Source organism: Antennarius striatus, chromosome 9 (genome assembly GCF_040054535.1).
Source record: "Antennarius striatus isolate MH-2024 chromosome 9, ASM4005453v1, whole genome shotgun sequence".
Taxonomy (NCBI): domain Eukaryota; kingdom Metazoa; phylum Chordata; class Actinopteri; order Lophiiformes; family Antennariidae; genus Antennarius; species Antennarius striatus.
In genome coordinates this window covers 6,837,652-6,850,123 of record NC_090784.1, presented here as the reverse complement: position 1 = coordinate 6,850,123, position 12,472 = coordinate 6,837,652, and the positions used below count along the sequence as shown (strand labels likewise).

The 12,472-nt window shown below is 43.2% G+C and overlaps 2 protein-coding genes across 2 annotated transcripts in view; one reads left to right on the top strand and one right to left on the bottom strand.

Moving 5' to 3' along the window:
• Nucleotides 1-2,656: 2,656 nt before the first annotated feature.
• On the bottom strand, nucleotides 2,657-6,853 carry LOC137601457 (prostaglandin reductase 3-like). The gene is made up of 2 exons (XM_068323648.1): nucleotides 6,279-6,853; nucleotides 2,657-4,238 (listed from the first exon to the last, which is right to left on the bottom strand). Exons 1-2 carry the CDS (start codon nucleotides 6,560-6,562, stop codon nucleotides 3,308-3,310), a joined length of 1,215 nt encoding a protein of 404 aa, XP_068179749.1. The 5' UTR covers nucleotides 6,563-6,853; the 3' UTR covers nucleotides 2,657-3,307.
• Nucleotides 6,854-7,741: 888 nt separating this feature from the next.
• Nucleotides 7,742-12,472, top strand: part of LOC137601456 (teashirt homolog 1-like) — a 35,725-nt gene continuing 30,994 nt past the window's right edge. Inside the window, exons 1-2 of the mRNA XM_068323647.1 lie at nucleotides 7,742-8,073; nucleotides 8,290-8,870. Of these exons, the coding sequence (XP_068179748.1) occupies nucleotides 8,831-8,870 (40 nt within the window). The 5' untranslated portion in view covers nucleotides 7,742-8,073; nucleotides 8,290-8,830. The remainder of the gene's footprint in view (nucleotides 8,074-8,289; nucleotides 8,871-12,472) is intronic.

Sequence of the window (12,472 nt, the reverse complement as noted above, 5' to 3'; positions counted from 1 at the left end):
AGGATAATTCACTCAGGGCGATGAAAATATAAATGTAAACCATCACATTCATCCTATATGTTCAATCTATTTGACAAGCCATGCTCTTCATTTAAATCATTCTAGTTTATATCCCTGTGGTCAATTGGCGTTGCACCTGGGGTGTACCCTGCCTCACGCTCCTGGATAGGTTCCAATAACACTGCGACCCGATACCGTGGAAGAAGCCGGTACTGAAGATGAATGAATGAAAAAATGAATAGTTTACATCCACCGTGGATCTAAATGTGACGGAGTGTCAACAGCCTCTCAGGGAAGGTGGGGTGAAGTCAGTCTTGCGTTAAAGACCTGAGTCAAATCCTGAGGTCAGTCCTAAGTCTCAAGTCCTATCGAACTTAATCGTATACAAGTCAGCATGTGCTCCTCACCAAATGTAATGTAAATTAAACAAGAAACCTCAAACCAGTCATTTGTACAAAATGAAAAGTTGAATGAAGACTGAAGCTAATATGTTGGAGGTTTCTGACCTGCATGAGTACTGCATTTATTTATTAGGTGTTTCAAATTAACATGCAAAGTGTGGTATATTTCATATTTAACACTGTGCACCTGAATGCATCACAAACTCCATGTCCCTGTCCACACACACACACACACACACACACACACACACACACACACACACACACACACACACACACACACACACACACACACACACACACACACACACACACACACACACACACACAGACACACACACAGAGGAGAAACACATAAATGACAAGCAAACAGAAATACTGGAGATTTGTCCGAGTCATGTGACTCAAATCCACACCTTTGTCATGAACAGTGAAGGTTTCAGACAGAAGTTTCAGCATTCCATAAAGGTCTGTCAATTCTCCTGAAGTTCCTCTATCTTTAATATCGTGTTTCTGCTCCACAGTTCAATACGTCACCAGTTAGCAGCCTGCGACTGCAATCCAATTAAATAAAGAGTGTTGTCTCTCCAGGTTCCTGTGTTCTCTAATTGGGGCTGTGACTGCTCACTAATCAGCGGAGGTACAGGTAGGCCCTCGAGGATGCCGAGACGAGGCCTCTCCTGATAATTGAAGAGATGCTAATGCTGGCAAGCGCCTTGATGTGCAACATGGAGGCACACGGCATCGAAGCATTTTGAAATTTATCCAAAAATCCACGTGCATTATCACGTCTCTCACCTTATGTGTGGCCGACATGCTGGAGCTTGCTTTAGCGTCATAACGCCTGACCAAACCGTGGTGTTACGGATGGAACGGCACTATTATGATTCTGTTGGTCAGATTAATTAGGTGATAATTAGGTGAATTAGACTGTTCTAATGACAAATCAAAACATCACTGATCATTTACACTAGTTAATATCAGATTTTTACAGGACATAAATGGGATAAAAAATCTGAATGGAAATTTAGTGAGAAAGTAATAATTGTGAGGAACACAAATGACCAGATGAAATTAAAAAAAAAAAAAAAAAAAACATTTTCCTGTTGCTGTGTTCAGATAGTAATTAACAATGATTCATTATTTTCCATTTGTGCTCATCACAACAGCTTCAATGTATTTGGATAACTACCACTTAAGAAAACACACAAGTGTATGTGAAAGACCTTAGAGGTCGTAAGCTGTTAATCACCGTAACTTAATCTGAAAGCAAACGCTGTCTTTGCCAAAAACTAATCAGTTTAGTCCTGCCTTCCTTCACTATAAATCCTAAACAGCCTCGGTCTTGTGTGTTTCTGATTTCCTGAACCGTCTGTTAAAGGTAGTGACTTTTCACGCTGGGGTCACACCTGTAAAGTATTTCACACTGGGTTATATTTTGAGCGGCCACCTGGATGAGGAAATAACATTTTCCCTGTGCATGACCAGTACAGCCCTCCCTGCCAGGTAGGAACAGGTGTTTGTTTGGAGCTGATCTACGGGACTTTTAACATCCAAAAGGATTTCTAAATCAGATGAAAACACTGGAATGAGGAGAAACTTCTCAGATGCTCCTTCTTATCTCACCCGAGAAAATTTGAAAATAAAGGCTACGGATATTAAGAGTATCTTGTCAAAGGAACGCTGCACCGCCTCTTGTAATCTCGCGTAATCTCATGGGGGAGCAGATCTAAACACCATGAGACTGATGTGATGCAATACTTTCTCTAGTCGTGTTTCACAGTGAGAAAAGAAGGTGGAATGGGTTTGGATGACAGACTAGTTGGGACACAGTCAATACATGTTGTCTACAGTTCAGTGAGATTTAAATCAATGGTTATCACGTCAGCTAGTATAAGCCTCAAGGGCTGGATTGTATTCTTGTTGCTTAATAACGTCACCAACTCCTGTTAATGACCTCACCGCGCTTCCCCCACTGTGGTCGTCCTCAGACTGAGGTCCCGGACCTTTTTGAAAATATAATAAAGTGTTTATCCAGTTTCATCTTATCGCCTGTGTCAAATCTTCTCCTTGTACGTCAATGATGGAACTGCCATGTGACTCAACTTTCTAATTCTTAATATTTTGTGCTGTTTCCATGCTAAAATATATGCAGAAAAGGATGTAAGGTCAAAGGTCATTCCTCAACACATCAAGTGATTCACTCACATGCTTTGAAATAATATATTTGGTAGTCCAACTGTTTGTTAGCCGGACAAATATTTTTTTTATTATGTGCAGCTTCTAGGCTGTGAATAAAAAATGTATTCTGAGAGCACTGTGTGTGTCGGCAACAAATATCAAACACATCCAAAGCAACACACACACACACACACACACACACACACGCAAACTAATATTACCCAAAAAAATGTATCACACAATGTTTATGACAGATGAATGCATGTGAGCTAAAAGCAAACACATCATGGCAGCAGGTCTAAAATTATTTCAGAGGTGCTGCCAAAGGGCGGACGAGCAAAATTAAGAAACAGCGAGAAAAATATTTCTCTCTTGAAATTAGAGAGCCGATAAATCTGACTGGTTAAGTACAAGAAATTTACATTAAGATGTTTGACAGACTTTGTATCACTATAATAATATTATTCATAATTATTATTATTATTATAGTAATAGTTTATAAAACAAATACAGCACAAAATCAAGTTGATTATTGTTTATTCATGAAACTGCTGTGTGGCTTTAATTTTCTTAACCAATAATTTTAGAAAAATAAAACTGATTTGTATTGAAAATTATTCAAGCTTATAAAAATAAAATCATTTTCTGATTTATCTTAGCAATCATTCAAGTACCTGTATGCTTTTTTTTTTTTTTTTTTTTTTTTAACGGATGCATAACCAAACTCACAGCTTACTAGAGCTAACAGAGGGCGGAGCCACATCCACCACCACCTTGCCCAGGTTCTTTCCAGAATACATGTAGTCCACAGCTCTGAAGACGGACTCCACGCCCACAAATCTTCCTTCCGGTGACAAATCGCCACCGTCAACCTCACACACCAGCTTCCCCTCTGCAAACATCCGCATCATGCTGCTCAGAGCCTCCCTGGAGTCACTGGTGAAGTGTGGCAGGAAGAACCCGCGAATGCTGGCCGACCTCTGGAGCAGCTTCACCGGGAGGGTCGCCCCTTTGAAGGGCGGGATTCCCGATGCCGTCTGGTACCCCGAGATGAAGCCGATCACGATCAGTCGACCCTTCTGGGCCAAATTATTCACCGCCGTTTCTAATACGCTGCCCCCGACCGACTCGTAGACCACGTCTACGCCTCGTGGGTACTCTTTCCTCAGTGTCTTTGCAAGATCTTCCACGGTGTAGTTGATTGCTCTGTCGCAGCCGATCGACTTCAGGAAAACAGCTTTCTCGTTTGTCGAACACGTCCCGATCACGTGACAACCGGCACGTTTGGCAAACTGCACGGCAAACTGTCCGGTTCCCCCCGCAGCTGCCGTGACCAGGACCGTCTCACCTTCGGCCAGGTCGCCCAGGCGTTTCAGGGCGATGTAGGCCGTGGCTCCGCTGACCAGGAGGGTGAGGAACTCCGGCTTCACGGCCGGGACCGGAACGCTTTCCTTGGTTTTCACCACTGTGTACTCTGCAAACGCACCGCCGCTGAAGTAGGCCACCGTGTCCCCAACGGTGTAGCGGGAGCTGGCGCTGAGGCCGAGCCCAACGACCTCGCCGATACCCTCGAAACCGATGTCAAAGGGGGGCTTCACCGAAGGGTCGTAACGGCCTGCAGAGTAGTTGATGTCAGAGGCGTTGATCCCCACAAAACTGAAACACACAGAGAAACAAAGATTGCAGACGACACGCGAGACGTTTGTGAGACTTCACATTAATATACAGACGTGTGTGTTTCCTGAATTCTTGTTGGGAGGTCAAGACTGTGTGTGTGTGTGTGTGTGTGTGTGTGTGTGTGTGTGTGTGTGTGTGTGTGTGTGTGTGCACAGGGCAGAAACATTTTATCTCATTTGGGGGATGATTCTGTTCCTGTGGAAGAGAACGTTGCCTTCACTGACAGGGAAAAGTTTGTATCGCATAACACAACGCATGATGTCACGACTCATCGTCTTCAGAGACACCCCCACAACAAGCTGCACCTCTCAAATATTAGATCGCTGCTTTTCGCCTCAACACAAAGATGGCAGTTTTCATCTTACTTTGCGAACACGCTGGAAGCAAATATGTGACAAAGGAACGTATAAATAAATCATTTACTACTGTTAACGGCAGTATGCATGCTGTGCCTCATTACTGGGCACATCACGCATGTACTTTGAGCTGTTAGATAATGATTCTGAGGTTTAGAGGTGGGTCACAATGACAATACCAAAAAAAAAAAATTCCTTTCCCTACATCTATGGAATCGGTCTCATGCATAACAAAAAAATACAGAGATGTTTGTGTGAACAAATTAAATAAGAGACATAAAAAAAAAAGTCTTTAAAAATACATACGAATCTAGTAATCCTTCCTGTAAAGTGTTTACCCACCCCCATAAGCATCGGAATATAATACTGTGATACATATGATAATAACAAACACTTTATGAGAGGTTTAGATTTTACGGCCTCTTTTGATTTATAGGGAAATTATACATTTATTTTTGGACATGATCTGCGTATTCTGTTCTTCTCAGACATTAAAAGAGAATTTGGACCGACCACACCGGACGGTCCAGGTAAAAATTTTTTAAAAAAAAATCATCACACAATTTGTTGCCATCTGTCGGAGTGCAGGTCATGTCTCTGTGCCTACATGGAGGTGGACTCAGGCAGGTGGAGCGAAGCTCCAGGATTTACGCGTTTCTTTTAGGACTTACAGAAAAATCTACAACCTGAAAATGTTTCGTTTCTTCCTTACAGATAATTCCAATGTGGATCATTTGAAATTCCTCATTTTCTTCCGGATATTTCTTGAGTATTACACTGTTTTTATGCAATGTTGTACAAGTAAATATCAATAAATATCAATTCCTGCTATTAGTTAAAATATCCCCTGTCTCCACACATAACTTACCGTCCGGTGAGGCCACGCAACTCCGTTCCCACTCAGCCTGATGGACTTATACTGTTTATTTTACTGCCAGTAAAAAGTACAATAAAACCTGAGGTGCATTTGTGCAGTGTTAATTAAGAATTAAAATCAGATCTGTTACCCACACAGTTTGTACCTTTATAAATCTAAATGAGGATTAAACACTACTTCTGCCTGGAAATCTAAAATGAAATAATTCTAATTTTCTAATTTAAAGTCTTTCCCACTTTATCTGTTAAAAAAAAAAAAAGGGTTTAATGTCACAAACACGACAAACACTGAGTTAAGGACTTCAGGAGGGTTTCCTCTTCTCTACAAACTGAATGACACACATGATGAGAACACAATCCCCGCGCCATCTACCGCTGCGTCTCCTCCATCATCTCCATCTCTGGATGCCAGTCTGAGCCCCCCCTCCACGACTTTGTGTTTGCAGTTTGGTGACGTAGAGACAGGAGGACAGAGAGAGAGGGAGAGAGAGAGAGAGAGAGAGAGAGAGAGAGAGAGAGAGAGAGATGCCGAGATGGATTGATGGACAAATGCAGGGAGGGCGGAACTTGGAATTACAGTACAGCGCTTATTCCTCATATTTTTGCCATCTTGTGATGATGATGATGATCGCAGGTGCCGGACAAGGGTGATACGAGGTAAGCCGAGCCTTTCATCCAACTTCTCTGCAATAATGAATGATCGATAGATAATAATCATCCGTAAAATAGACTAGTAACGCGTTCGGGTGTCTGTTTCTGCCCACCTTTTCAAAAAAGACCAACTTACCGATTCCTGACGAGCAGGTCCGCGTCTCCCGGTGTGGGAACCGCAACGGTCTGCACCGAGACGGCCTCTCTGAAATTAGGACTCAGCCGGTTCACCACCAGCTTTTTCATAGAGCTCGGTATGGATGATCCTTTAAAATCCATGAAGTGCGTGGAGTAGGACAGATCTATGATGGAGCGACGCGCAGTCTGGAGAACTCCTGGAAGCGCGTCGGTGCCTCTTCGCCCCCGGCCGATTAGAGATATCGCTCCCCTGCACTTTGTCACCAGTAACAGGCTGGACATGGCTCAGCAAATGTGCCAAAGTTCAAGTTGACGTTTCGGTCGTGTCAAGAGAGGAGCCTGGCTGCCATGAGCTCACACGACAGCCTTCAAGCTGCAAAATGCGCGGCCAATGCAGGCCGGGGGCCGAGACGCGTAAAAACGCGATTGTTGGTGGAAATAAAAGCCCCGCCGTCTTGCAAGAAGGTCTGTTTGCTACTTAAACTAAACCACGAGCAGGGATTCGAGTATTCGGGATTAGAACGTTGCACTGGTACAGCCTGGTAAGCAGCACAAGCAGCGCCCCAGACTGTTCGGGAGTCCCTCCCCTTCCCGGACACAAACACTCACTTCCGAGTGAGGTGAAACAAATCAATCCACGTCGTTCTCACGTATCCAAAACCGATTTCATCCCACGGAAGAAAAAAACAACAACAACAAACCCCCCCTCCAACAACACAGATTGATATTTTTCATACAAACATTTTCCAAGCAGGATAAGGATTTATAGAGTGTCGCGTAAAACGACGCGTTAATTCGCGCGTTTTATTTTGGATGCGCTTTTTTTTTTTTTTTTTTTTGGAGAAACGTTTTGTGTGTGTGTGTGTGTGTGTGTGTGTGTGCTCATGTTACACCTGTAACCAAAAGCGTGCACCGGCGATTTGTTTAAAGTGTGTCGCCCACGTAACAGTGTAATCATATGTTGTCAAGGGAAGGCAGGGAGGGAGGGGGGGGGGGTGTTTGTCATGCGCTGGAAGCAGCGATTCCATTCCGGAACCATCCCGAACGCGTTCATTTGGACACATGGGACACGGACCTCTGTCCCGCCCCAGAGGGAATCGGACCCCGGTGGTGTCAGTGACGGGATTTTAAATCCAAACGTGTCGACCAACTTGTATCTGCCTCATTGTTGATGTAAAAACGCGCTATTGTTCGACATAAATGTTTATCTAAGTTTTTTGTTGTTGTTGATATAAAGTTCAGAAATCGTGTCGTTCTCTTGTCGCTGGTTTGGGATGTTTTTGTGAAAAAGAGAGGGAGAGAGAGAGAGAAAGAGAGAGAGAGAGAGAGAGAGGGTGGGGGGGGACAAGACAATTAAAAAGATTGACAGGTAGGCTCCTCTGTCAGGGGTGACGCTTGTGGAGAGGGGAGGAGTAAAAATGTAGCAGGAAAAGCCACTCGATGCGTCTGTCTATCAGTTGAGACTGTCTGAAACAGCTCCTGGATCCACCGCGTTCACACGTTTTTTCTCTCTCTCTCCTCTTTTTGGGAAGACCTCGGATCAGTCTTTGGGAGTTTTCCTCCCTCTTTTCCGTCTTTGTAAAGAGACAAATATTTTAGTCCGTATCGATCTGATCTGCTTGTTGGCGAAGCTTGGATGCGCCTGCGTCTTGTTTGCCCCCCCCCACCACCACCACCACCACCACCACTTCTCTCTCTCAAGTGATATCCTCTCTCCACCGCATCAAAACAGCCGAGTCTGTCCATGATGCGATGAGATGAGCGCTGGAAATTATTTACACCACTCTTGAAACGTAAGTAAAAAAAAAAAAGAATGAAAAAAGAAATGGGGAATTTAATTTGAGAAAGAGGAAGGGGAGAAATGAGGGGGAGGGAAAAGTGTCCGCCGGACTGGTGAGGCTGGATCCGGGCTGAGGTGGCGCGCTGGTGACGGGACTGACATTAACCCATCTAACGCCTGTCTGTTCCCCCCCCCACCCACCCACCCCCTCTCCCTTTCTCTGTTTCAGCTCTCTGGCAAAAGAAGCGATGAGGGAAACATAAGGATACATCCAGAGCTGTGTGGTTGCTCTCACACGGGACTTATTTACTTGGTTACAGTCAGAGTTTATTTATTTCCCAGGTCTGGCGTGAGTTAAAGACGCAGCAAAGTATCGTGCCCCTCCAAACAGCACTGGAGATCAGGGGGGACTTTTTTTTTTTTTTTTTTTAAATTTCCAAGGGGGAGTGAACTGAAAACTTGGTTTTCAAGGTGCTTTCTTTTGCTGCTGTTGATTCATTTCACACCTGAAATGAGAGAAATGACGGAAGATGATGTTTGATGGACGTGGGGGTGTCAGGAGCTGGCCGAATCCCTTCGTAATCGTTCTGCCTCTCGTCGAAGCCGATCAAGCGATCAAGTCCAAAAAAGAGCTGCCAGTCTGAAAAAGAAGAGACCCCCCCCCCCCAGAGCACCTTCCCCCGAGAAACGGGATGATTTTCCAAAACTACTAAGACTTGATTTGTTTTGTAATTCCTGCATGAGAAGCACCGTGGAAAGTGACGGTCACTATGCCGAGGAGAAAGCAGCAAGAGCCGCGGCGATCAGCAGGTATAAGCCGCCCCCCTCCATAACGAGTTTCTAACCAGAACAGACAACTGATTTCATTTTACAAGACCAAAATGAAAACGTCTCCGTCTTCAACACACTCTTATATCGCGCTGCATGCTGATATCAATTTTATAACTCTGTAAAATTATATTTGTTGCGTTAGTAACACGGTGCGCAACTCAACCCCTGACCCACAGCTGTGGTTTAAAAAAAAAAATGCATCCATGAATGCGCAAGACGCGCCGAGATTTATTTTATTTTATAATTATTATTTTTTTTTGCCAGAAAAGTTCTCTTAAGAATGGTAAGATAAACTAAATGGCGTGTTGTAGGGATAAAAAGGGAGCTTTTGAGGTTCAAGAGTGAGTAATGATGAATAATTGACTGAGAGAGAAGGGGGAGAAAACTGGTGAGAGCCGGTTTTTTCCTTTCTTTCTATTTTATTAGAGGATTGCCATCCTTGATTTGATGCGTGATTGATCGCCCGTCATGTGGCAGTCTTTGATCCATTCATCCCTGATAAACGTCAATAAACCCCTCCATGAAGACAGGCTTGCTTCTGGTAGGTTTAGTCACTGAAACACACACACACACACACAAACCTCCTGTTGTGTAAGCCTGGAATGAAAAGCACAAAAAAAAAAAAAAAGTTTTAAATTATGGTGTGAATTCACTCTGATTTGATTTGAAAGGAATACAGTAAAAGTAGATGAAAGGGCAGTGTGGATGTGGAGCGGTGTCAGAGGGTGCATCAGCCCAAACATTGCTTTAAATCATGTTTGATCCCCTCCTACCATTTCCTTATGGACAAAATGTATTGCTTTATTTATTTCTTTTTTTACATCTAAATTCACCCCACATTCCCAGGAAGATTCAGTCCGGTAATGAAATCAATATCCACTGCTTTGGGGGAGTATTATTTTTGCAATGTGACATAAAACCAGGACCTGGCTGAGGACCGACAAGGTTGACTTCTAGTGGTTTGGATTTGGACTCCCCCTTTTTTCTCTTGTCTGCCTGCAGCCTTTAAACAAATGTAAATGAGTGACAGGGGTTTCTACCTCTGTGCTAATGAGGGTGAGCCTTTGAAGTTAGGCATTAACAACTGGAGTGAACAAAAGACAGTTACAGAATTTTAAAGAGATTTTGAAATATGAGGTGCAAAGCGGGTCGAGCGGGAGGGCCAGCCGATGAAGACTTTGAACTCAGCAGGTTTTATCGTTGAAAGCGGGGAGCTGGTGGTGAGGATGAGGAGGAGGATGAGAGGGAGTGTAGGACGGAGAACATTCAACTGGTGCTCGCTGTCGACTTCCCTCTGTCTCCTTTGGTTTTGTAGCAAAACACTTTTTTTTTGCATGGTTTGTGACCCACATTCAGATTCTGTGTGTGTGTGTGTGTGTGTGTGTGTGTGTGTGTGTGTGTGTGTGTGTGTGTGTGTGTGTGTGTGTGTGTGTGCATGTTTGAAGGAGAGAGAATTTTGGATTGTTGTTTTGCTAAATTTGCCCACTGGCAAAAGTTTGGTCATGGTGGGAGCCGGAGGACTCTCATTTAGTTACTGCATGTAGATAGAAGAATGAAGACATGACAACGCTGTGACCACTTCCTCCATCCTATCTTACACCACACACACACACACACACACACACACACACACACACACACACACACACACACACACACACACACACACACACACACACACACATCATTGACCCATTACACTGTCCAGTGGGTGCCATGAACATCATGGGTTATAATTGTCAATCACAACTTGGCAGGCGGGATGTTTTTCATTCTTTCATGAGCACAACAGTCAGATAACGCCCTCCACACTCCTAGTAGCAACACATAGCACGCGCACACACACACACACACACACACACACACACACACACACACACACATGAACGCTAGGCTAGCCTGGTGCTCCACTGGGAGCTGGTGCTGACCTGTGGCTTCCTCTCTGTGCTGTTGCTCAGAGAGGAAATTGCTCATGGTGGGACTTTACATAAAAATCAGAGCGCAAACAATTCAAACTACTATTGAATACTTGTGTGAGAATTTTTTTTTTTTAAATTTGGCCACTTTGAAATTTATTCTGGAGAATAACATTTGTCTTACGAATTTTTATTCCAGTCAGAATTGTTTTAAAATATGGAAATATATGGAAATGGAAATATAAATTTTATACTCATTATTTTTATAATGTGTGGTGTAATATTGGTAGCTTACAAATAAAGGTCTCTCTAGGTTTTGTAACAACTGCTAAATTTTTTATCTTCTTTATCATCTCCAAAATAAACATTTAAAAAAAAAAATTAAGTAATTTTTACGTCAGATTTTAGGATTACATTCAAAATTAGCTATTTTTAATTTTGTGAAATAATTTCTTAAACACATTTTCTTTCATGATTTTCTATGGTATTATTTTGACTTTTGAGCTTTAAAACCCACGAAAAAATTGCCCTTACACAAGGTGTATATGTTTACGGCTCAAAGTTATAGCTCCCATCGCATTTAGTTTTTAAAAAAAATAGTTATTAAATACAGTTTTTACAAATTCTAAGATGGAAAGAAATATTTAAGAACATATGTTTGTCTTCTTAGTACCCATATTATCATTAACATCTGTGTGTTCCTGTCTGTGATCTTACACTTGTAGCCTCACCTCATTACTTAAACACTCATTTTAAAGTAGAGGAGGATGGGTGAGGAGGGGGCCCAATTTAAAGTCCTGATGAGGTGATGCTGTATTTCATCCACGGACGGCTTAGGTAGTATTAGAGGAGGACGAGAAGAAAGGTAGTCAGACTTATTTATATGAGAACGATGGTTAATTATGAGAAAGACAGTGTTTGTGTATGTGTGTGTGTGTGTGCGTGTGTGTGCATGCATTGTGGGGGGGTGGTGGTGGTGGTGGTAGCAGAGGTAAGGTTGCTTCCCCATGGCTTCATTAGAGAGAGCCCTAATTATCTGTGGAGCTGATGGATTTGTGACAGGCCCTAACGATTAATGCTGACAAATTCAGTAAGGTGTCAAGTCCGCAGCTGCCTTGATGTAATCAAGTTGATATTATACAGTCCCCATAGCCCCTAGTGCAGCACCAACTCAATTTGCCTGCGCAGGTGACAAATGGACTTTGCTACCTGACTAATCACGTCAGTAGACAATGCCAGTTAATGACCTCAGTAAGCCCCTCCACCCCCGCCACCATCTCCGCGCTTATAACCTTGTAATAAGCCAGGCCAGGCTACAACCTTTTCCATCCGTTCGCTTTTTTTTATTTTCTGTCGTCTTCCTGTCGTCTTCGTTTTTTAACCCTTAGCTACGAAGCTTAATTTTTGCGTCGAGGTAGCGGTGTATTCTTGTTAAAAATTTCCTGGAATGTGAGGGAGGGAAATTTGCCAACTGTTGCAACAGATTTATGTATTTTTTACATGAATGACACAGCTCAGGCCACGTTCCAGCCACATGATATATCAGCACTCCGGGGTAATCCCGGGTACCGTTTTTGAAATACAGACACTCGCTTACATTTTTTTTTTCTCACCCTTGCATTTGTTGCAGCACCGCTAGTAAATCACCACCACATCATAACATGT